This window comes from Dipodomys ordii, unplaced genomic scaffold (genome assembly GCF_000151885.1).
Source record: "Dipodomys ordii isolate 6190 unplaced genomic scaffold, Dord_2.0 Scaffold51, whole genome shotgun sequence".
Classification (NCBI taxonomy): Eukaryota; Metazoa; Chordata; class Mammalia; order Rodentia; family Heteromyidae; genus Dipodomys; species Dipodomys ordii.
In genome coordinates this window covers 1,940,975-1,966,468 of record NW_012267267.1, presented here as the reverse complement: position 1 = coordinate 1,966,468, position 25,494 = coordinate 1,940,975, and the positions used below count along the sequence as shown (strand labels likewise).

At 43.9% G+C, this 25,494-nt stretch overlaps 1 protein-coding gene across 2 annotated transcripts in view; it reads left to right on the top strand.

The window, feature by feature from the left end:
- Nucleotides 1-148: 148 nt before the first annotated feature.
- The window catches only part of Zbtb8a (zinc finger and BTB domain containing 8A), a 27,964-nt gene continuing 2,618 nt past the window's right edge, over nucleotides 149-25,494 (top strand). Inside the window, exons 1-4 of one of the 2 annotated variants that reach the window (XM_013020522.1) lie at nucleotides 149-411; nucleotides 7,974-8,073; nucleotides 15,638-16,464; nucleotides 19,688-19,857. In XM_013020522.1, the coding sequence (XP_012875976.1) occupies nucleotides 15,639-16,464; nucleotides 19,688-19,857 (996 nt within the window). In that variant the 5' untranslated portion in view covers nucleotides 149-411; nucleotides 7,974-8,073; nucleotide 15,638. Of the gene's footprint in view, nucleotides 412-7,973; nucleotides 8,074-8,122; nucleotides 8,180-15,637; nucleotides 16,465-19,687; nucleotides 19,858-25,494 lie in introns of those variants that run through there. The other variant, XM_013020523.1, reaches the window with a different exon arrangement.

Here is a 25,494-nt window from a genome sequence, read left to right as displayed (position 1 = left end):
GGGCGGGCGGGGCCGGACGGGACGGGAGCCCAGTTACCCCTGGGCGTCCTCCATCCTCAGCTTTAGCATCCCGGTGCGCCAGTCGTGGGCTCAGCACCGAGCCCAGATGGCGGCGGCCAAACCCTGAGCCCCGGACGCCCCACGCCGCCCGGACGGAGCCTGCGGGTCGGCGAGCAGCCTCTCCCGACCACAGGCGCTCACCCTTGCCTGCGCTGTGACCGGGAGCCATGATGCACGCGCTTGCAGACGTGTTTGGAATCGGGTCCGCACCTAGCGGGCTCCGCATGGCGCTCGCCCGTGTCACCTGTGCTCCGAAGAGATAATTCTATTTGCAGAACTTCATTAGGTGGAGTGCTTTCCGCGGTATGGAATATTCCACTTGACTTCACACAAAACCCGCCACCTGGTCAGGTGGGTGCTTATTCCGCTGGGCCAAGCGAACACGTGCCTGCTAAGCCAGGAGTTTAACCCCAGGCCCGAGGCCCAACCCTGATAACTAGCCACAAAGCTCCAAAATCCTTCACTTTATCACCTCAGTCTTACTTTTCCACGGAGCACAGTTTCTAATAGGTTTAGCCCTTTCGGTGACAGTTAATGACATGTTACTCTATGTCACTTGTTTTCTTGTGCACGTGCCCGCGCATGCTTGTACTGGGACTTGAACTCGGGGCCCGGGTGGTGTCCCTTGGGTGGTGTCCCTTAGCTTTTTCACGCAAGGCTAGGACTCTACCACAGTGCCACTTCTAGTTTTCTGGTGATTGATTGGAGATAATAATAGTCTCAGGGACTTTCCTGCACCCGATGGCTTCAACCACGATCCTCAGATCTCAGCCTTCTGAGTAGCTAAGATGATAGGTGTGATCCACCAGCGCCAGCCAGGCTGATGTCAGGTTTTTGATACTCCTAAAGAAGTTTATGTTAACTTCTCTGCTCAAAGTTAAAAGGTGTCTTCTTGCTTCAAAGGCTCCTCACATACCAGGCCCAAAACACAGGCTTCAAAATAGTCTTCCTGGAATGAGTGTCACATGTCTTGGTGTAATGCTTCTGACCCAGCTCCCTTTGCTCTGCCCACTCCTCCTTGATGTTCTCCCAACACCTTGCTGGCTCCACCTGAAGGCCTTTGCACATGCTCTTCTGAATATTTACTTCCTCCAATGCAGTCTTTTCCGTGAGACTTCCAAATATGTTTTGATTCTAAGCATTTGATTATTTATTTATTTATTTTTGTCCATTGTGGGGCTTGATCTCTAGGCCTGGGCACTGTCCCTCAGCTCTTCAGCTCAAGGCTAGCAACTCTACCACTTGAGCCACAGCACCACTTCAGGCTTTTTCTGCTTTGTGGTGCTGAGGAATCGAACCCAGGGTCTCATTCATGCAAGGCAAGTGCTCTACCACTGAGCCACCGTCCCAGCCCAAGTATTTGATACTTAATTCTGTCTTTCCTGTCTTAGTTCTCTTAGTCCATTTGTTCTGCTGTATATAACCAAAGACCCAATAGTTGGTAATTTACTTATTTTTATTTATTTATTTATTTATTTGGGTCCAGTCGTGGGCCTGGGCACTGTCCCTCAGCTCTTCACCTCAAGACTAGCGTTCTACCACTTGAGCCACAGCGCCACTTCCGGCGTTTTTTTTTTTCTGCATATGTGGTGCTGAGGAGTCGAACCCAGGGCCTCATGCATGCAAGGCAAGTCTGCTACTGAGCCACCTTCCCAGCCCATTATTTTTAAATTCATTAATTTATTTCAGTGATATGGGGATTGAACTCAGGAATTCTCATTTGCTAGGCAAGAGCTGGCAATTTATAAAGAAGAGGTATTTATTTCTCACAGTCGTGAATGGTGGAAAAGTCTAAGATGAAGTTGCCTGTCGCACAGGCTATTCTGTGCTTCCAAGAAGATACCTTGTTGCTCCATTCTCTACAGGAAGTGACTACTGTGTTTTTGCTAGCAGAAGGGTTGGAAGGGGCCAAATAATTCCCACAAATCCTTTTATAAAGGTGTTAATCCATACAGGAGGGCAGGGATCTATGGCCTGATAACTCTGAAAGGCTCCACTCCTAGATGATTGTTTTAACTTCACTTTTTTTTTTTTTTGTTGTTGGTTCTGGGGCTTGAACTCTGGGCCTGGGTGCTGTCCCTTAGCTCTTCAGCTCAAGGCAAGCGCTCTACCGCTTGAGCTACAGCGCCACTTCCGGTTTTCTGGTGGTTTATTGGAGATAGGAGTCTCACAGTCTTTCCTGCCCTGTGGCTGGCTTTGAACTTCGATCCTCAGATCTCAGCCTCCTGAGTAGCTAGGATTACAGGCGTGAGCCACCAGCGCCCGGCTTAACTTCACTTTTAGAGGGGATATATAAGTTCAAACTGGAGCTTTTCAATGTTTTTGTACTTGACTCTAAATCTTCCCAGCTGAAGGATACATTTACCATTCCAGTAAACTGAATTCAGGGTACAGGGAATTGTGTGTGGTTCTGGGTTTTGAACTCAGAGCCTTGTTTTATGAGTCAGGTGTTCTCCACTAGAGTCTGCCACCAACTCAGATCCAAGGATTGTGTGTTCATGTGTGCACGCGCGCGTGCGCAGGTGTGTGCATGCACGTGTTCAAGCCTCAGAACTGGGGCTTGAACTTGTGATCTTGTTTTTTTCATTCAAGGCTGATGCTCTACCGCCTGAGCCACACCTCTGCTTTTTGCTTTTTACTGGTTAATTGGAGGGAGATAAGAGCCTCTGGATTTCTCTGCCCAAGCTGGCTTTGAATCATGATCCTCAGATATTAGTCTCTTGAGTAGCTAGGATTACAAGTGTAAGCCAGCTGCACTCAGCCACCTTTTGCTAAGGAGTCATTTTGGTAATCCTAATGGGACATATTGTTCTAGGTTAATGCCATATATCTTTTTTTTTTTTTTTTTTTGCCAGTCCTGGGGCTTGAACTGAGGGCCTGACTGTTGTCCCTGTGCCTGTTTGTGCTCAAGGTTAGTGCTCTACCACTTGAGCCACAGTGCCATGTCTGGCCTTTTCTGTTCATGTGGTACTGAGGAATCGAACCCAGGGCTTCATGCATGCTAGGCAAGCACTCTACCACTAAGCCACCTTTCCCAGCTCAATGCTATACATCTTTTTTTTGGTGGGGAGCGGGGGTTTGGGGCTTGAACTCTGGCCTGGGTGCCATCTGTCAGCTCTTCAGTTCAAGGCTAGTGTTCCACCATTTGAGCCACAACTCCCCTTCTGGTTTTCTGGTGGTTTATTAGAGATAAGGGTCTCACGGACTTTCCTGCCGTGGCTGGCTTTGAGTTGCGATCCTCAGATCTCAGCTTCCTTAGTAGCTAGGATTACAGGCATGAGCCACCAGCGTGCCTGGTTGCCTTATATCTTAAAAGAGATGGTCTTTTAGATCTAACCTTAATTTATTTTATACTGGTTACCTTCAGTCTACTTAGAGGAATATGTCATTTTTTTCCATTCCAACGACTTTCAAACTTAAAGTCCTTGAAATATGTAATTGTCTTTTCCAACCACTTTTTTTTAAAGATCATTGAACTTAGTGGGAATCTTGAATTCTGTAATATTATTAGGAATATTATACAATTTCCAGTTGACTTTTGTTGATTTTTTGCCAGCCCTAGGGCTTGAACTCAGGACCTAGGCACTGTCCTTGAGCCTTTTTGTGCTCAAAGCTAGCACTATACCACTTGAGCCACAGTGCCACTTCTGGGTTTTTCTAAGTAGTTTATTAGAGATAAGTCTCAGGACTATTCTGCTCGAGCTTTGAACAGTGATCCTCAGATCTCAGTCTTCTGCTTAGCTAGGATTACAGGTGTAATATATTTGACTTTGGGTATATAATGGATATAATGTTTCAAAAGCATTAGTTTAAGAAAATCTGAAAAGTATCACCCATTGTATTTTATTATTATTATTTTTTGTCAGTCATGGGACTTGAACTCTGGGCCTGGGTGCTGTTCCTCAGCTCTTTAGCTCAATGCAAGCACTTTACTGCTTGAACCACAGCTCCACTTCTGGTTAGAGTCTCATAGACTTTCTTGCCCGGGCTGGCTATGAACTGTGATCCTCAGATCTCAGCCTCCTGAGTAGGACTAAAGGCATGAGCCACCAGTGCACAGCTATCACCCATTTTTGTTTTTGTTTTTTTGTTGGTTGTAGGGCTTAAACTCTGGGCTTTGGTGCTGTCCCTGCGCTCTTCAGCTCAAGGCGAGCGCTCTACCGCTTGAGCCACAATGCCTCTTCTGGTTTTCTAGTGGTTTATTGGAGATAAGAGTCTCATGGACTTTCCTGCTCGGGCTGGCTTTGAACCACGATCCTTAGATCTCAGCCTCCTGAGTAGCTAGGATTACAGGCATAAGCCACCGGCGCCCGGCTATCACCCATTTTTATGACTTAATTTTCGATAAAAATTAACCCTTACCTGGACACTGGTGGCTCAATCCCTACAACTGACCAAGAAACAAAAACAAAACACAAAATCCTTGATATACTAGCAGTTGGGCTGGGCATGGTGGCTCACTGCTAGAAACCTAGCTGTACAAATGTCAGAGATCAGATGGTATTGTGGTTCAAGGCTAGCCCAAACAATCCACCCCCCCCCCCCCCGCCCCCCCGCCCCCCCACTCCCCATCCCATGTGTTACAGTGTGTGCTTAAGCACAGTAGGCATTAGCGGGGGTAGTCTAGGCTGGCCAAGTAAAAAATGTGAGATCCTGTTCCCCAAATAACTAAAAGCAAAAAGGACTGGGGCCATTCTTCAAGTGGTAAGAGTGCCTTTTAGCAAACATAAGGCCCTGAATTTAACCACTAATACTACAAAAAAAAGATAAAAAAGTTAAAAAATACTTGTAATTATTATATGTCCTGTAGAGTCAGTGTTATTGAGTTACAACTGCCTCTATGGATAGAGCAATTTCTTTTTCTTTTTTTTTTGGTGTCGGCCGTGTGGCCTGGGTGCTATCCCTCAGTTCTTCAGCTAGTGCCCTACCACTTGAGAGCCACAGCACCACTTCCAGCCTTTTCTGCTTATGTGGTGCTAAGGAATTGAACCCAGGGCCTCATGCATGCAAGGCAAGTACTCTGCCACTGAGCCATCTTCCCAGCCCGGATAGAACAATTTCTATGTTCTTTAAAAAGTTTATTTTTGCTCCTTCCTGTCTCTTACTGCCATTGAAAGGTCTTAATGAAATTATTTTTTGCCGATCATGAGGCCTAAACTCTGGGCCTGGGTGCTGTCCCTCAGCTCTTCAGCTCAAGGCTAGTGCTCTACCACTTGAGCCATAGCGCCACTTCCCTCTTTTTCTGCTTATGTGGTGCTGAGGAATCAAACCCAGGGCCTCATGCATGCAAGGCAAGCACTCTACCACTGAGCCACCTTCCCAGCCCTTCTTTTTTTTGGGGGGGGGTCCGGTCGTGGGACCTGAACTCTGGGCTTGGGTGCTAGCGCTCTACCACTTGAGCCACAGCGCCACTTCCGGCTTTTTTCTTTTTTCTTTTGTGGTGCTGAGGAATCGAACTCAGGGCCTCAGGCATGCAAGGCAAGTGCTCCACCGCTGAGCCACCTTCCCAGCCCGACCCCAGCCCTTCTTAATAAATTTCTTACCCTCTGTTTTTGGGGATGTATGTGCTAGGGATCAAACCCAGGACCTTGTACATTCCCAAATGTCTAGTCCTTCATTGTTGGGCATATTTTAACAAATGCCTTAAGCCTTTAAATAGGTCTTCCACATCCTTGTCCCTCATGCCAGTTCCTTTCCTTCATATGGTCTTTCAGGTATGCAAATTGCATTATCATATCAACAATACATAAGAATTATTTATTCAGTATGGTTGTCACTGTGCTTGCATCTCCTTAGTGATGAGCAAAGAGTGTAAGAATTAGCCATGCTGGCTTTGGGCTCAGTCTGCCTATAATCTTGATTGCCTTGCTCCTTGTGCAGTCTTTGCCTCTGTTTCTTTACCTAAACAGTGGGACTCACAATAGTATTTACTTAATAAGGTTGTTGTTGAAGTTCGAAACGTGCCAAGATTATAGGCATGAGCCACTGGCACCAGCAAGTTTCCTTTATTTAGCTTGAGGTTTTAAAAAGGTTCATTCCTGTAGTATATATCAGGGATTTGGACTTAGGACCTTTTCTTTATTGTGCATGCATTCTACCACTTGATTTATGCCCCAGTAGGGTCTCATATTTATGTCCAAGTGAGCCTGGACAGTAATCTTCCTATTTACATGTCCTCTGAAGCTAGAATGACAGGTGTGCTTCACCATGCCTAGCTTTTTCTTGGTTGAGATGGACGTGCCCTGGGCACGGTCCTGAGCTGCTGCTGCTTTTTTTTTTTGGGATCCGGTCGTGGGGCCTGAACTCTGGGCCTGGGTGCTGTCCCTCAGCTCTTTAGCTCAAGGTGAGTGCTCTACCACTTGAGCCACAGCGCCACTTCTGGCTTTTTTCTTTTTGCTTATGTGGTTCTGAGGAATCGAACTCAGGGCCTCAGGCATGCAAGGCAAGCGCTCTACCACTGAGCCATCTTCCCAGCCCCTCTGAGCTTCTTTTGCTCAAGGATAGCACTCTATCACTTGAGCCTCAGCGACACTTCTGGCTTTTTCTGTTATGTGGTATTGAGGATTTGAACGCAGGGCTAAGCAAGCATTCTACCACAAAACCACATTCCCAGCTCCAGTGTTTGTTGTTTCACATTAAAAAAAAAAAATTGCCAGGTGCGGTGGCTCACGCCTGTAATCCTAGCTACACGGGAAGCTTAGATCTGAGGATCTGGGTTCAAAGCCAGCCCGGGCAGGAAAGTCCGTGAGACTCTCATGTCAATAAACCACTAGTAAACCAGAAATGGCACTGTGGGTCAAGCGGTAGAGCGCTTGCCTTGAGCTGAAGAGCGCAGGGACAGCACCCAAGCCCAGAGTTCAAGCCCCACGACTGACCGAAAAAAAAAAATTAACAGTGGTGATGCATGCCTGTAATCTCAGTACTATAAAGGCTGAGACAGGATGATCGTCTTTTTCTTTTTTTGTTGGTTATGGGGCTTGAACTCTGGGCCTGAGCGCTGTCCCTCAGCTCTTCAGCTCAAGGCTAGTGCTCTACCACTTGAGCCACAGTGCCACTTCCAGTTTTCTGAGGTTTATTGGTGATAAGCGTTTCATGGACTTCCCGCCCAGGCTGGCTTTGAATTAAATCCTCAGATCTCAGCCTCCTGAGTAGCTAGGATTACAGGCGTAAGCCACTGGTGCCTGGCAGTATGATCTTGAGCTCTTGATTGGCGTAGGGTACATAGCAAGATTATCTCAAACAAAACAAAACAAACAAAATTGTTCAGCCTAGGCATGGTGGTACTTGTGAGTAATGCCAGCACTTGGGAGGCTGAGGCAGAAAAATGAATTTGAGGCAAGTCTGGGCTACATAGTGTGACTTTGTCTCAAAAAATGCCAAAGGGGCTGGGAAGGTGGCTCAGTGGTAGAGCGCTTGTCTTGCATGTATGAGGCCCTGGGTTCGATTCCTCAGCACCATAAAAGCAAAAAGAAAAAAGCCGGAAGTGGCACTGTGGCTCAAATGGTAGAGCGCTTGCCTCGAGCTGAAGAGCTGAGGGACAGCGCTCAGGCCCAGAGTTCAGGCCCCACGACCAGACCCCCTACCCCCCCCCAAAAAAAAAGCCAAAATAGCCTAATGGTATCTAGTCTTGACTTGCATTTTTCCTAATAACAAAATAAAATCTCTCTTCTCTCTTGTGGTTGGTCTTATTCTATTATCTTTTTTTTTTTTTTTGGGTCCGGTCTTTGTTTAGGGTAGAAGTAGGATCTTACTATCTTGCCCAAGCTGGCCTGGAACCCTCAGCTTCCCAGGTGCTGGGATTGCAGTTGTATATCACTACTCCTGGCTTAAATAAATATTTATCATGTATTTCAGGAGATATGCCTGTTATATTAAAAAAAAGCACTGAAACATCTATTTTTCTCTCTCTACAGGACAATCCTCCTTGTGTGGGTTGTGTTTGACTTGAAATTGTACCTTTTTCACTCCAGCTGATTTTGCAGGGTTTCGAGAGCAGCATTCATAAATTTCCAGGTATGAAAAAAGTGGGAGTTTTTTTTCTTTTGGGTGTGGAATTGAAGCTAGAGCTTGAGCATGCTAAGTATAAATTCTACCACTGAGCTCCCTCCCTTTATTCCAAGTATGAAAAAAATTTAATTCTTGACATAACTCATTTAAATATGTACATAATAAGTGAAATTTTTGCACTTTTTTATTTTATATATCGGAGAAAGGATTTACTAAAAGTAAATGAAGCCAGGTGCTGGTGGCTCATACCTGTAATCTTAGCTGCACAGAGGCTGAGATCTGAGGATTGTGATTTGAGCCAGCTCAGGAAGGAAACTCTGAGACTCTTATCTCTATCTTTAAACACCAAAAAAAAAAGCCAGAAGTGGAGCTCCTCAAGGGACTGAGTTTTAAAGATCACAGTTCTGGCTTTTTCTGCTTATGTGGTACTGAGGAATCGAACCCAGGGCCTCATGCATGCAAAGCAAGCACTCTACCACTGAGCCACCTTCCCAGCCCAAGTCTGAGATTACTCAGAGCTGCTTTTTTTTTTTTTTAATTGGTCATGGTGTTTTAACTCAGGGCCTGGGCACTGTCCTTGAGCTTTTTTTGCTCAAGGCCAGTGCTTTACCACTTTGAGCTACAGTGCCCCATCCATGCAACTTATTTAAATAAATATAGATTTACTTTTTTATTTAGGATTACAGGTGTGAGCCATCATTGCCCAGCTTCATTCTTACAAATCTACCAAAAGGGCTGAAAATGTGGTACTTAGTGGTACAGTGCTTGCCTAGCATTTATGAAGCCCTGGGTTCAATTCTTCAGTACCATATAAACAGAAAAAGCCAGAAGTGGTGCTGTGGCTCAAATGGTAAAGTACTAGCCTTGAGCAAAAGAAGCTCAGGGACAGTGTCCAGGTCCTAAATTCAAGCCCGAGGATTGGGGGGAAAAAATCTATCAAAAGGAAAAAAAATTATTATTATTATTACTTTTTTGGTTCTGGTCGTGGGGCCTGAACTCGGGGTCTGGGCGCTGTCCCTCAGCTCTTCAGCTCAAGGCTAGCGCTGTACCTCTTGAGCCACAGCACCACTTCTGGCTTTTTTTTTCTTCTGTTTATGTGGTGCTGAGGAATCAAACCCAGGGCCTCATGCATGCAAGGCAAGCGCTCTACCACTGAGCCACCTTCCCAGCCCCTCCCTGAGCTTTTTTTCTCAAGAATAGCACTCTACCACTTGAGCCACAGCTATCTGCCTATGTCTCCTGAGTTGCTATCTTCAATTGTATGTCAGATCTGTATTTCCAATGGTCTTATGGCTATCTCTATCCAATTTCCCATTCACTGTAAGCCACATGAAACCTGGGCCATTGCTTTTCTTCTTTTTTTTTGGTCAGTCATGGGGCTTGAACTCTGGGCTTGTGCGCTGTCCCTTAGCTCTTTAGCTCAAGGCTAGCACTATACCACTTGAGCCACAGTGCCACTTCCGGTTTTCTGAGTGGTTTATTGGAGATAAAAGTCTCACGGACTTTTCTGCCTGGGCTAGCTTTGAACTGTGATCCTCAGAACTCAGCCTCCTGAGTAGCTAGGATTATAGGTGAGAGCTACGGGCACCCGGCTTCCATTGCTTTCTTCTAAAAACAAGTCTTCCTCTTGACTTCACAATTTCTATTAGTGATATCTTAGACACCTAGGTGTAAAGGACGTTGTTAAGGCTGGGCATGGTGGCTTGTGCCTGTAATACCAGCATCTTAAAAGTTAGACAAGAGGATGAATGTTTTAAGTTCAGCTTAGGAAAGAAAGTTATTGAGACTCCCTTTCAACAAAAAGCTAGACATTGTGGTTCATATCTAGAATCCCAGCTATTCAAGAGGAATAGGAGGAGTATCATGGTCCAAGACCAGTCCAGGCAAAAAGTATGACCTTATCTGAAAAATAAGCAAAGAGTGCTGAAGGTATGACTTAGGTAGAACATCTGCCTACCAAGTATTTATACTGAGTTTAAACCCCATTACCACAAAAAAAGGGCCTTATAGCTAGCCTTCTGTAACCAATGAACTGTGGAAGCCCATTGATTCCATTCCCATTTCTATTTTTATCACTGGGTGTAAGTAACCAGGCTAAGAATCACAATGAAAATGAGAGAATTGTTCACCTGCAAGTAGCTTGGTTTTCTCCCTCTAACTCCCTATTTCTTTCTTCAATAAAAATATCAGCTTCTAGAAAACTTGTTTCTAGGTCCTGCTGCTCTTTCTCCTGAGTGGCCTTTACTTTTTCTTTAAATAAGCTCTTTATAACTATGAAAAAAAAGCTTCATTTTTTTTTTCTTTTTTTGTCAGTCGTGGGGCTTGAACTCTGGGCCTGGGCACTGTCCCTGAGCATTTCAGCTCAAGGTGAGTGCTCTAGCAGGTAAGCCACAGTGCTGTTTCTGGTTTTCTGGTGGTTAATTGGAGATAAGAGTCTCACAGACTTTCCTGCCCCGGCTGGCTTTGAACCTCGATCCTCATATCTCAGACTTCTAAGTAGCTACGATTACAGGCCTATTCCACCAATGCCTGGCATTACAGCTTCTTTATTCTCACAATAGAAAGCTAAAATGATACTTGTTTCTGTAGCATAAGAATCTTTTTTTTTTTGCCAATCCTGGGTCCTGGCCCAACACTGTCCCTGAGTTTCTTTTGCACCAGCTCCACTTCTAGCTTTTTTTTTTTTTTTTTGTAGTTTATTGGAGATAAGAGTCCTGTGAGCTGTCTTAGAACCATGATTCCCAGATCTTAGCCTCCTGAGTATAACAGGCATGAGCCACTGACACCCAGTTCTCCCCTCCCCCATCTCTATACCCTGCCCAGTGTTTTATTTTACAATTTTTTCTTTGCCAGTCCTGGGATTTGAACTCAGGTCCTGGGCTCTGTTCCTGAGCATCTTTTGCTCAAGGCTAGCAATCTACCACTTGAGCCACAGCCCTACTTCTGTTTTTTTTTTTTTTTCTGTCATGGGGCTTGAACTCTGGGCCTGGGCCATGTCCCTCAGCTCTTCAGCTCAAGGCGAGTGCTCTACCACTTGAGCTACAGCGCCACTTCCGGTTTTCTGGTTGTTTATTGGAGATAGGAGTCTCACGGTCTCTCCTGCCCGGGCTGGCTTTGAACCGCGATCCTCAGATCTCAGCCTCCTGAGTAGCTAGGATTACAGGCGTGAGCCACCAGCGCCCGGCATTGTTTTTTTTTTTTAAGTACTAGCCTTGAGTTAAAGAGTTCAAAGCCCCACGGATGAACAAAAAATAAAAATAAATAAAGACTACTTTCTTCTCTAATGCACATTTTTCATTTGTGTGTGTGTGTGTGTGTGTGTGTGTGTGTATGAGAGAGACAGAAAGAGACAGAGAATTTGAGTACTGACTGGGGCTTGAACTCAGGGCCTAGATGCTGTCTTTGAGCTTTTTTGCTTAAGACTGTCTACCACTTGAGGCCACAGCTTTTGGTGGTTAATTGGAGATAAGAGTCTTACAAATAAGAATGTAGCTTAGTGGTAGAGTGCTTACCTACATAAACAGAAAAAGCAGAAGATGTCCCTGTGGCTCAAGTGCTAGCCTTGAGCAAAAAGAAGCTGAGGGACAGTGCCCAGGCCCTGAGTACAAGCCCAGGACTGGCAATAAATAAAATATAATAAGAGTCACAGACTTTCCTGATCAGGCTGGCTTCGAGCCATAATGCTAGATTTCAGCCTCTTGAGTAGCTAAGATTATATATAGTCTCAAAGCACCAGAGCCTGACTATGTTTAGTTTTTTTAATTTTTTTTCTTTTTTTTAATTTTATTTGTGAACATACTGTACAGAGGGGTTACAATTACATGGGCAGGATAATGAGTACATTTCTTACCAAGCATTGCAGCCTCCTCCTTTTGTTTACCCTTCACATCCCTTCCCAGCCTCCCCCAGTTTTTTTAATTTTTTGCCAGTCCTGGGGCTTGAGCTCAGGGCCTGGGCACTGTCCCTGAGCCTCTCTCTGCTCAAGACTAGTGCTCTACCACTTGAGCCATAGCGCCACTTCTGGCCTTTTCTGTTTATGTGGTACTAAGGAATCAAACCTAGGGCTTCATGCTTGCTAGGTCAGCACTCTACCACTGAGCCACCTTCCCAGCCCTCTTTCTTTCTTTTTTAAATTTTATTTTATTGTAAAGATGCTATACAGAGGGGTACATGAGTAAGGTAATGAGTACATATCTTGCTGAGCATTGTTGCACCCTCCTTTGTTATTCTCCCACTATCCCTTCCCTCCTCCCCCTTCCTCACTGCACTCTCCCACCAACGTTGTAAAGTTCATTTCCAATGTAGTGTCTTGTGGGTATCATTGTTACAATGGGTCATCCTGTGTCCTTCTTTCACGGTTTTGTTATTCCCCTTCCCCTCCCCAAATTAGACAAATGTATATACAAATGCAGGATACCAAAATTAAGTACAGTGACAACAGGGGATATAACATAGTGGGGAGAACATACAAAAGAAACAAAAAAATCACATAGTACATTAAAAAATGACAACAAAGAACGACCTCTTGTGTCCATTTCTTGGGTTTCATTTCACTTAGCACTATTATTATTTTTATTTTTTGTCAGTCGTGGGGCTTGAACTCTGGGTTTGGGCACTCTCCCTGTGCTCTTCAGCTCAAGACAAGTGCTCTACCACTTGAGCCACAGTGCCACTTCCAGTTTTCTGGTGGTTAATTGGAGATAAGAGTGTCGTGGACCTTCCTGCCTGGGCTGGCTTTGAACTACGATCCTCAGATCGCAGCCTCCTGTAGCTAGGATTACAAGTGTTAGCCACGGGTGTCCGGTTTAAGCATTATCTTATATGGTCATATGTACATAGCTTTTGAGCTTTTCTGCTCATCTGATAAAATTATCCTAGAGAAGATACTAGATATTAAACATCATGTTTGGACTGTATTGAAAATTGGGCCACTCATATAAGAAGGGTCATAATTTTGAGTTCACCTGATTCAGAGCTGGCTTGGGTTCTGAGAGCATCCCTTGTGAACAACTTAATGGTGCTCCAGGGGCACCTCAAGCGGGATTAAGTAGGGAAAGACACAAACTTAAATATCTTATCTCAAGGACTTTTTCTTTTTTACTCAAGACATTACAAAAAACATTTACCAGTCCAACTAAAGTTGTAGTCATTGGAGAGGTCCAACTTCCTACCTCTAATAAAACTGAGTTTATTATTAGTAAAAACCTAATGAATAATGACTAGCCCTTGCAGGAGTGCTTGTAGCCAAAGCTCTGCTCCCTCTTCTCTGCTGGCATCTTGGAATTTGCTGTTCTTGTAAGCTCAGGCACACATTTAATAAGTTTGTGTTACATTTTAGCCAGCATCTCCAGAAATTATTGCCAAGAAGTCTACATTTTCTGGACCATCACTTTGCTGCAACCAGAATCTTTCTCTTCACTCTAAGACAGCTAATTCCTGATCCTTTTTTTTTCCTTGTTGGTCATGGGGCTTGAACTCAGGTCCTGGGCACTGTCCTAAGCTCTTTTTGCTGAAGGCTAGTGCTACACCACTTTGAGCCACAGCTCCACTTCTGGTTTTCTGGAGATCAGAGACTCATGGACTTTCCTGCCCAGGCTTGAACCACAATCCTCATACCTCAGCATCCTGAGTAGATAAGGTTACAGGTGTGAGCTACCAGTGCCCAGCCCCTGATCACTTTTGAGAACCAAGCTTAATTTTCTTTTGGGGGGTCCGGTCGTGGGGCCTGAACTCTGGGCCTGGGCGCTGTCTCTCAGCTCTTCAACTCAAGGCTAGCGCTCTACTACTTGAGCCACAGTACCACTTTCGGATTTTTTCTTTTTGATTATGTGGTGCTGAGGAATTGAACCCAGGGCCTCATGCATGCAAGGCAAGTGCTCTGCCACTGAGCCACCTTCCCAGCCCCCAAGCTTATTTAATTTTGTTTTATTTAACTTATTTTATTTTGCCAGTCCTGGGGCTTGAACTCAGGGCCTCTTGTTCTTGCTTGTGTTTTTTTTTTTTTTTTTTCATTCAAGGTTAACAATCTATCACCTCTACTTTTGAGACCTTAACTTACATGTTACTTCTCAGGTATTGCTTCCCTTCCCCATCCAACCAAGCTAAGTTTACCATACATTTACCAGTCCTGGTGCTTGAGCTTAGGATCTGGGTGCTGTCCCTGAGCTTCTTTTGCTAGCACTCTTATCACTTGAGCTATAGCTTCACTTCTGGCTTTTTTTGTAATTTATTGGACATAAGAGTTTCACAGGGGGCTGGGAAGGTGGCTCAGTGGTAGAGCGCTTGCTTTGCAAGCCTGAGGCCCTGGGTTCGATTCCTCAGAACCACATAAGCAAAAAGAAAAAAGCCAGAAGTGGCGCTGTGGCTCAAGTGGTAGAGCACTCACCTTGAGCTAAAGAGCTGAGGGACAGCACCCAGGCCCAGAGTTCAGGCCCCATGACCGGACCCCAAAAAAAAAAAAGAGTTTCACAGATTTTCCTGACCAGGCTTGACTTTGAACCATGATCCTCAGATCTCAGCTTCCTCAGTAGCTAGGATTACTACTTACAAAATTTTCCTCGCTGGGTACCAGTGGCTCATGCCTATAATCCTAGTTTACTCAGGAATCTGAGATCTGAAGATCACTGTTTGAAGCCCGCCTAGGCAGGAATGACCATGAGACTCCTCTTTTTTTTGGGGGGGGTCCAGTCGTGAGGCCTGAACTCTGGGCCTGGATGCTGTCCCTCAGCTCTTCAGCTCATGGCTAGCGCTCTACCACTTGAGCCACAGCGCCACTTCTGGCTTTTTTTCTTTTTGCTTATGTGGTGCTGAGGAATCAAACCCAGGGCCTCATGCCTGCAAGGAAAGCACTCTACCACTGAGCCACCTTCCCAGCCCCGACCATGAGACTCTTATCTCCAGTTAATCACAGAAAAAAAATCACAGAAATGATTCTTTGGCTTAAGTGGTAGAGCACTAGCCTTGAGCAATAGGAGCTGAGGGGCAGTGCCCATGACTAGAGTTCAAGCCCAGGATTGGCAAAAAAAAAAAAAAGAGAGAGAGAGAGAGAGAAAACCCAAACTTTAAGTCCAGCACTTACCATTGGAATTGTCACTATAGTTTGAAAACTATACAGAGTTAAGAATCTAGGCTCAATCTACAGAGTTGATTTAATTAACAATTTCTGAAAATCTAGCAAATAAGAGTATCCAATGTGAAAGTTATTTTGTTATATATATATATATACTTTTTTTTTTTTTGGTCTGTTGTAGGGCTTGAACTCTGGGCTTGGGCCCTGACCCTGCGCTCTTCAGCTTAAGGCAAGTGCTCTACCCCTTGAGCCATAGCACCTTCCGGTTTTCTAGTGTTTTCTATTGGAGAGAAGAGTCTCACAGACTTTCCTGCCCTGGCTGGCTTTGAACAGTGATCCTAAGATCTCAGCCTCCTGAGTAGCTAGGATTACAGGCAAAGCCACCAGCGCCTGGCAGGAAAGTGGTTTTGATAAGACAAAGAGGCTTGCTTCTGGCTTTCTTTGTGTCACCCTAAATGGGGGTTGTTCTTTCCTGTGGTAACTGCCTGTGTCTCCCTGCAGAATGGAGATCTCCTCTCACCAGTCTCATCTCCTGCAGCAACTCAATGAGCAGCGCAGGCAAGATGTGTTTTGTGATTGCAGTATTCTAGTTGAAGGAAAGGTCTTCAAAGCGCATCGCAATGTGTTGTTCGCTAGTAGCGGCTACTTTAAAATGCTTCTTTCTCAGAATTCAAAGGAGACATGTCAGCCAACCACAGCTACATTTCAGGCATTCTCTCCTGACACTTTCACAGTTATCCTGGACTTTGTCTATTCTGGCAAACTCTCTCTTACTGGACAAAATGTCATTGAAGTGATGTCTGCTGCTAGCTTCCTTCAGATGACTGATGTCATTAGTGTATGTAAGACTTTTATTAAGTCTTCCTTGGACATTAGTGAGAAAGAAAAAGATCGCTACTTCAGTCTCTCAGATAAGGATGCCAATTCAAATGGCATAGATCATTCCTCTTTTTATAGTGGCAGCTGGCAAGAAGAAAGCAGTTCTCCACGTTCGCACATCAGCCCAGACCTAGGAACAGGTATAATAAGTGGAAAGCCATGGAGTAAATATAATTACCATTCAGTCTCCCAAAGGAATACTCAACAACCTTTGGCCAAGTATGAACAAAGGAAAGATTCCATTAAAAAGACCAAACATTTGAGATTATCTCAGCCTTCTGAAGTTGCTCATTATAAGTCAAGTAAAAGAGAAGTACGGATATCTGATTCCTCCAGCCAAGTTTCGCCGCAGACTGAAGAACAAGCACAAGTTGATGCTGAAGTGAACTCACCTCCTGTTGCCTATCCATATAGCCAAGGAAATGAAGTCACTTCCCGGAGTTTTCCAGGTACTTAAAGCACAGCCCCCAACGGGGTTCAAGATTCCCATGGAAAACAATCCTATCTCAATATATCCTTAATTGTAGGTGCTGTGAACAGTTGAACCAAATGATTTTTTTTGTTGTTGTTGTTGGTTGTGAAGCTTGAACTCAGGGTCTGGGTGCTGTCTCTGAACATTTTTGTGCTCAAGGCTAGCATTATCAATTGAGCCACAGTACCAATTCTGGCTTTTTCTGAGTAGTTTCATTGGAGATAAGAGTCTCTGAGACTTTCCTGCCCACGCTGGCATCAAATCAAGATTCCCAGATCTCAGCCTCCTGAATAGCTAGGATTATAGGTGTGAGCCACCAGTACCTCGCTAGTATATTTAAAAAAAATTATTATAGGGGAAGTGGTGCTGTGGCTCAAGCGGTAGAGCGCTCGCCTTGAGCTGAAGAGCACAGGGTTAGTGCTCAAGCCGAGAGTTCAAGCCCCATGACCGACAAAAAAAAAAAAAAAAAAATATATATATATATATATATAGGGCTAGAATGTGGCTTAGTAGCAGAGCACTTGCCTAGCATGAGGCTCTGGGTTAGACCCCCAGCACTGCAAAACGGAACAAAACGAAATAATGTTTACATATTAATAAGTATTCCCTGAGTAAAAACAACAACAACAAAACAAAAACCTATAGTGAAAATAGAGACTAAATCATTTAGAAAGACTTAATTAAATGTAATCCAACACATAGACATAGGTTTGGAAAATCATGGGTTTCAACCCTCAGTGCTGTATTTATTTTGACTGCCATTATGTATATCCAAGATTATTATGAATTAAACATTTTAAACTAATGTCCTATAAGGCTGGGATTGTGGCTCAGTGGTAGAGTGGTTGCATAGCATGCATGAAGCCTTGGGTTGGATTCCTCAGTATCACATAAACAGAAAAAACTGGAAGTGGCACTGTGGCTCAAGTGGTAGAGTACTAGCCTTGAGCAAAAGAAGCTCAGGGACAGCATAACATAACAAAACATAAACATAACATAAACAAAACAAAGTTAATATGGTGAAGAATGAGCTTTTATATGAACTTTTTCCCCCAAGGGTGTAGTAACTTAGCAACACATACTTATTTCTTCTAAAAAATAAAAGAAGGGTCCTGTCAAATGACTTCTTGCAAGATGAATCATACATGACACTGTGATTTTCCTTTAGAAGTGTATATGGATCTGGATGATTGTGCCCTTTCTTTTTTTCTAAATTTTTTCTATTGTTATTATAAAGGTGATGTATAGAGAGGTTACAATTAGATAAGTCAGGTAAAGAGTACACTTCTTAGCCAGGCACTGGTGGCTCAAACACATAATCCTAGCTACTCAAGAGACTGAGATCTGAGAATCACAGTTGTTTTGAGGTTAACCTAGGCAGAAAAATCCCTGTGAGATTCTTATCTCCAATTAACCTCTCAAAAACCGGAAGTGGCACTGTGGCTCAAGTGGTAGAGTGCTTGCCTTGAGCTGAAGAGCTGAGGGACAGCACTTAGGCCCAGAGTTCAAGCCCCATGACTGGAAAAAAAAAAGTAATAGTAATAAAACTAGGCTTGGTATAACATACCTGTAATCCCCCTACTGGGGGAATAGAGGTAGGAGGATTGAGAGTTGAAGGCCAACCTGAGCTTTGTTGGGAGACCTTGTCTAAAAAAACAAAAACAAACACACAGACTCACTATTACCACAAGAGTTTCACCAGCATATGAAAAGTAAAGGCAAGAGGATAAAATGTGACAATAAACTGCTTGAATATTAAGTCCTTTTACCTCTACTAATTAAGCCATGGCACCACTTCCAAGTTTTTCTGAGTAGTTTATTGGAGATAAGAGTCTTCCATAAGTCCAGTATGGGTGGCTCATGCCTATAATACTAGTTACTCAGGAGGCTGAGAGCTAAGGATCATGGTTGGAAGCTAGCCCAAGCAGGAAAGGCTGAGAGACTCTTAGCTCCAATTAGCTACCAGGAAATTGGAAGTAGCACAGTGGCTCAAAGTGGTAGAGCACTAGCCTTGAGAGAAAGCTCAGAGACAGTGTACAGGCCCTGAATTCAAACCCCAAAATCAACAACAAAGTCTCACAGACTTTCTTGCCCAGCTGGCTTAGAACCATAATCCTCATATCTCAGCCTCCTGAGTAACTAGGATTCTATAGGCATGAGCCACCAGCACCTGGCTGTATCTATAGTTTTAAAATCCAGTATTACCTTTTGACATTTAAAATCTGAATAGTGGACTGAGAATGTGGCTTAGCGGTAGAGTGCTTACCTAGCTAATGCATGAAGTCCTGGGTTAGATTCCTCAGTACCACATACACAGAAAAAGCTGGTATTGGCAATGTGGATCAAGTGGTAGAACACTGGCCTTGAGCAAAAGAAGCTCAGGGACATTACCCAGGCCCTGAATTCAAGCTCCAGGAGTGGCAAAAAAAAGAAAAAAAAAATCTTGCTGGGCAGCAGTGGCTCATGCATGTAATCCTAGCTACTCAGGAAGCTGAGATCTGAGGATCGAAATTCTAAGCCAGCAATTCCAAGCCAGCGTGGGGAAGAAAGTCCATGATACTCATATCTCCAATTAATGACCAGAAAACTGCAAGTGGCGTTGTGGCTCAAGTGGTAGAGCACTTGCCTTGAGTGAAGAGCTCAGGGACAGTACCAAAGCCCAGAGTTGAAGCCCCATGACTGACAAAAAATAAAACAAAGCCGAGCGCCTGCCAGTGGCTCATACCTGTAATCCTAGTTACTCAGGAGGCTGAGATCTGAGGATCAGGTTCAAAGCCAGACCAGGCAGGAAAGTACGTGAGATTCTTTTTCTCTTTTTTTAAATTTTTATTGTGAAATTCATGAGATTCTTATCTCCAATAAATCACTCAGAAAACTGGAAGTAGCACTGTGGCTCAAGTTGTAGAGTGCAAGCCTTGAGCTGAGCCACAGTCAGTGCTCAGGCCCAAGAGTTCAAACTCCATGGCCAAAAAAAAAAAATCTTAATAGCATTTGAAATCTACATTGTTAAATAAAAGATAAAAATGTCAGTCTAAATTTATCTAGGCTCTTTAAATATATAGATACTGTAGTTAAGAGTTATATACACAGGATTATGTTGACAATCTAGTCTTAATACTTTCTTTTTTAATCTTTTCATTTTTTTTGTATACACTTGTTATTATAATGTCTCCAGTGACTTATTCACACTGTCATGACAGATGATCTGCCCAGGATGCGATTCAAGTGTCCATATTGTACACACGTGGTGAAACGGAAAGCGGACCTCAAGCGCCACCTGCGCTGTCATACAGGAGAGAGGCCCTACCCATGCCAAGCTTGCGGAAAAAGGTTTAGCAGACTAGACCATCTAAGTAGCCATTTCCGAACAGTATGTATATGATTTTCCATCATTTTACTTCTTGAGAAATATGTGCAACTATCTGCTTTAGGATAATCAAGTTTATAGAGGGAAATTTCTTTCTTTTTTTGGTGCTGGTCATAGGATATTGTCGAGCTTTTTTTGCTGAAGGTTAGTGCTCTACCACTGGAGTCACAATTCTATTTCTGGCTTTTTTGGTACTTAGAGTAGATAAGAGTTTCACAGACTTTCATGTGTAGGCTAGATCTGAACCATGCTCCTCAGTTCTTAAATATATAGAGAGCATCTACTACTATGTGCCAGATCAACTGAAAAAAGAAAAAAGGCAGAATCTTTGCTTTTATTAACTTCAGGAGTGCAAACCTGCAATCCTAGCACTTGGGAGAAAAAAGCAGAAGATTTTCATATTCCAGCCTAGCCTGGGCTACATAGTCAGTTCAAGGACAGTCTGAGCTTTGTAGCAAGACCCTGTCTTAAAAAACCCAATGGCCCAGCACCAGTGGCTCACACCTGTAATCCTAGCTACTCAGGAGGCTGAGATCTAAGGATTGCAGTTCAAAGCCAGCCCAGGCAGGAAAGTGTGAGAATCTTATTTCCAATAAACCACTCCGAAAACAGGAAGTGGTGCTGTGGCTCAAGTGGTAGAGAGCTAGCCTTGAGCTGAAGGGCTCAGGAATAGCCCCCAAGCCCAGATTTCAAGCCCCATAATCAATAAACAAACAAAAAATCCATCAGCTGTGCTGAGAAGGTGGCTTAGTGGTAGAATGCTTGCTTGGCATGCATGAAGCTCTGGGTTTCATTCCTCAGTACCACATAAACAGAAAAAGCCAGAAGTGGCACTGTGGCTTAAGTGGTAGAGTGCTTGCCTTAAGCAAAAGAAGCTCAGGGACAGTGATCAGGCCCTGAGTTCAAGCCTCAGGACTGACAAAAAACAACAAAAAAAAAACCTTACACACACACAAAAAAAACAAGGGCCAAAATAATAATAATAATAATTTGGGGCTGGGAAGGTGCCTTGCATGCATGAGGCCCTGGGTTCAATTTCTTAGCCCCACATAAACAGAAAAAGCTGGAAGTGGTGCTGTGGCTCAAGTGGTGGAGTGCTAGCTTTGAGTTGAAGAGCTGAAGGACAGTGCCAAGGCCCAGAGTTCAAGCTCCATGACAAACAACAACAACAAAAAAAAAAACAAGGGCTAGCGATGCAACTCAGTGACAGAGCTCCTGCCTGGCATGTGCAAGACACTAGGTTCATCTCTAGGACTGCAAACATTTTTTACAAAATGTTAATAGAACAAAAGTAATAAATATATATTATAGAAAATAAGAAAATGGAAGTGAAGGCATTTTTCAGCAGTAGCGTACCAGCCTAGCATGTACAAGGGCCTGAGTCCAAACCCTTGATCTTAAAAAAAAAAAAAAAAGCAGTAAATATAAAATACAAATACTATATTCCCAAGATTCAGATGTCACTATTATTAACAATCCTATTATGTATTTTCTTGCAAAATCTCTTCTTTGCATATATATGTGCTTTTTAACCAAGATGATATTATATTATACATGTTGTTTTATAACCTGCTACCTTAGGGGAACAATCTGTGCTTTCATATCTCAATAAAATTTTATCTGCTGGGTGCAGGTGCCCACGCCTATAATCCTAGCTACTCAGGAGGCTGAGATCTGAGGATCACAGTTCAAAGCCAGCCCAGGCAGGAAAGTCCATGAGACTCTTATCTCCAATAAACCATTCAGAGAACAGGAAGTAGTGCTGCTTGCCTTGAGCTGAAGAGGGCAGGGAAAACGCCCAGGTCCAGAGTTCAAGCCCCACAACCAACAAAAATAAAAAAAAAAAATTATCTACTACCAAGTTGAATTTCAAATTTCACCACTAAATATGTTTCATAGCTGGTCTGTCAAGGCAGAGTCTGGTCCAGGATCATATATTTCACATCACTGCTAATCCTTTATCAACAGTTTTGGTTTGGGGAGGCTTTTTAGCAGTACTGGGGTTTGAACTCAGAGCTTTGCACTTGCTAGGAAATCTCTCTACCTCTTCAGTCATACCTCCAGCCCTCTTAAACTATGCTTTCAATGAAACATAACTTCCCCCATGTACGTATGTTCTTCTTACCATGAAACTATATTATTGAAGATACTGAATCAATTATTTAAAAAAATTTGCATCTGAATTTGTTTGCTTCCACATGGTATCATTAACTCTTGCTTATTCCCTCTTCACTTTCTTTCTTTCTTTCTTTCTTTCTCTCTGGGCCTGGGTGCTGAGCACTCTACCACCAGAGCTACAGCGTCACTTCCAGTTTTCTGGTGGTTTATTGCAGATAGGAGTCTCATGTCTTTCCTGCCCAGGCTGGCTTTGAACCGCGATCCTCAGATCTCAGCCTCCTGAGATATAGGCGTGAGCCACTGGCACCCAGCTCCCTCTGCATTTTCTATAAACTAGTTTTATGTAAGCCCTAATGAATTCAAGTTAAGCACTTTTGGGTAGAACACATCAAAATAGAAGTTGTATATTTCATATTATGTCACATTAGTAGAGACATAATGCCGTGTGGGTTGGATTGGTCATTGATGATTTAAAATCGGTTAGCTCTGTGTAGTGATACATTCCTGTTATCCTAGCAGAGGTAGGGATCAAAAATTTTTTAAAAAACTAAAAAGAAAAAAAGAGCTGGAGGCAAAGCTCAGGTGGTAGAGTGCCTGTCTCACATGTGAAAAAGGTGGCCCTGGCTTCAATGTCCAGTACTGCCCCTCCCCCCCAAAAATGTTGATTTCTGTCTTGAGGTGATGGTACTGTGATTTTCCATCAGCTACCCAAATGAACCAGTTGCTAATCTTTATCCAAATTAATACTTTTACCTGGGGTTGTGAAATGATTTCCTGATCGTTTCTCATTCTTCCTATACTATTAGCTTGAAACCAACAGAGTAAATCCTTCTTTCATTACTTGTGGCTATTTCGTTACTTTGAAATACTTTTTAAAAAATTCTATTTATTGTTTTACAGCCGGGCGCTGGTGGCTCACGCCTGTAATCCTAGCTACTCAGGAGACTGAGATCTGAGGATCACGGTTCAAAGCCAGCCCGGGCAGGAGGGACCGTGAGACTCCTATCTCCAATAAACCACCAGAAAACTGGAAGTGGCGCTGTAGCTCAAGTGGTAGAGCGCTTGCCTTGAGTTGAAGAGCTGAGGGACAGCGCCTAGGCTCAGAGTTCAAGTCCCACGACCGACAAAAAAAAAAAAATTCTATTTATTGTTTTATAGGTCATGGGGTTTGAACTCTGGACCTGGGGGCTATCTCTGAGCTCTTCAGTTCAAGGCTAACACTCTACTACTTGAGCCACAGCACCACTTCTGGTTTCCTGGTGGTTAATTGGAGATAAGAGTCTCATGGACTTTCCTGCCTGAACAGCAATCCTCAGCTCCCAGCCTCTTGAGTTGCTAGGATCAGAGGCATGAGCCACCAGTGTCCAATTACTTTTTTTTTTTTTTGTCCGTTGCCGGTCTTGAACTCTGGGCCTGGGCGTTGTCCCTCAGCTCTTCAGCTCAAGGCAAATGCTCTACCACTTGAGCCACAGCACCACCTCCAGTTTTTTGGAGGTTTATTGGAGATAAGAGTTTCACAGACTTTCCTGCCTGGGCTGGCTTTGAACCGTGATCCTCAGATGTCAGCCTCCTGAGTAGCTAGGATTATAGGTGTGAACCACTGGTGCTCCGCTCCCAGTTACATTTATTTTTATTTATTTATTTATTTGCGTATTTATTTATTTTTGTTGGTTGTGGGGCCTGAACTCTGGGCCTGGGCACTGTCCCTCAGCTCTTCAGCTCAAGGCTAGCACTCTACCACTTGAACCACATTGCCACTTCCAGCATTTTCTGCTTATGTGGTGCTGAGGAATCAACAGGGCCTCATGTATGCAAGGCAAGCGCTCTACCACTGGGCCACCTTCCCAGCCCCTACATTTATTTATAATTACCACTTTTTATTTTATTTTTTGATTCACAACAGTGTTTTTTTTTTTTTTTCTTTTGCAGTCCTGGGGCTTGAATTTAGGGCCTAGACACTATCCCTGAGCTTCTTTTGCTCAAGGCTAGCACTCTACCACTTGAGCCATAGTGCCACTTCTGGCTTTATTTATGTGATACTGAGGAATTGAACCCAGGACTTCATACATGCTGGGCAAGCAGTCTATCACTAAGCCACATTCCCAGCCACACAACAATATTTTATGTTTGAAGGTTTAAGTAATCCTCCTGCCTTAGCCTTCCCAGTGGGTAGGACTAAAGGTGCCTACCACTACATCCATCCCTTTTTGTTTGTTTGTTTTTTTGCCAGTCTTGGGGCTTGAACTAGGACCTGGGCACTATCCCTGAGCTTCTTTTTTTCATTCAAGGGCTAGCACTCTACCACTTGAGCCACAGCATCACTTCTGGTTATTTCTGTTTAAGTGGTACTGAGGAATTAAACCCAGGGCTTCATGCATGCTAAACATTCTACCACTAAGTCACATTTCCAAGCATATCCCCCACCCCCTCCCCCGTTTTTTTTTTTGGCAGTTGTCATGCTTGAACTGAAGGCCTGGGTGCTCTCCTGGAGCCTCTTTGTGCTCAAGAATAGAGCTGTACCAGTTGAGCCATAGCACCATTTTGGTTTTTGAATGGTTAATTGGAGATGAAGACTCTCACCAGGACTTTTCTGCCAGGGCTGGCTTTGAACTACAATCCTCAAATGTCAGCCTCCTGAGTAGCTAGGATATAAGAGTCTCATGCCGGCTTTTCTGCCCAATCTGGCTTCTCACAGTGATCTTCAGATTCAGTCTCCTGAGTAGCTAGGATTACAGGCGTGAGCCACTGGCACTGGGCTTTTTTTTTTTTAAACGATATTTGGTGACTTATTTCTATGCTACTCTAACTTTATCTAAATGCATATTCCACAAACATTGTTCTAACATTATGTAATTAACTCATAATTTTAGGATAGAGTTCATAATTTACTACTCTAATAGCTGCCATTAGAACTGCTGATCACTAATGGTAATGATGATAGATAATCATTCACTTGTTACAACATTTTTTTGTTGTTGGTTGTGGGGCTTGAACTCTGGGCCTAGGCACTGTCCCTGAGTTCTTCAGCTCAAGGTGAATGATCTTCCACTTGAGCCATAGTACCACTTCCTGTTTTCTGGTGGTTAATTGGAGATAAGAGTCTCATGGTCTTTACTGCCCAGGCTGGCTTTGAACCATGATCCTCAGATCTCAGCCTTCTGAGAAACTAGGATTACAGGCGTGAGCCACTGGCACCGGCAGGCTACAACTTTTTTGTTTGTTTGTTTTGGTCCGTAATGGGACCTGAACTCTGGGCCTGGGCACTGTCCCTCAGCTCTTCAGCTCAAGGCTAGCACTCTACCACTTGAGCTACAGTGCTACTTCTGCCTTTTTCTGCTTATGTGAGGCTGAGGAATCGAACCCAGGGCCTCATGCATGCAAGACAAGCGCTCTACCACTGAGCCACCTTCCCAGCCCCTACAATTTTTTTTTTTTTTTTTTGGTCGGTCGTGGGCCTGAACTGTGGGCCTGGGCGCTATCCTTGAGCTCTTCAGCTCAAGGCTAGCGCTCTACCATTTGAGC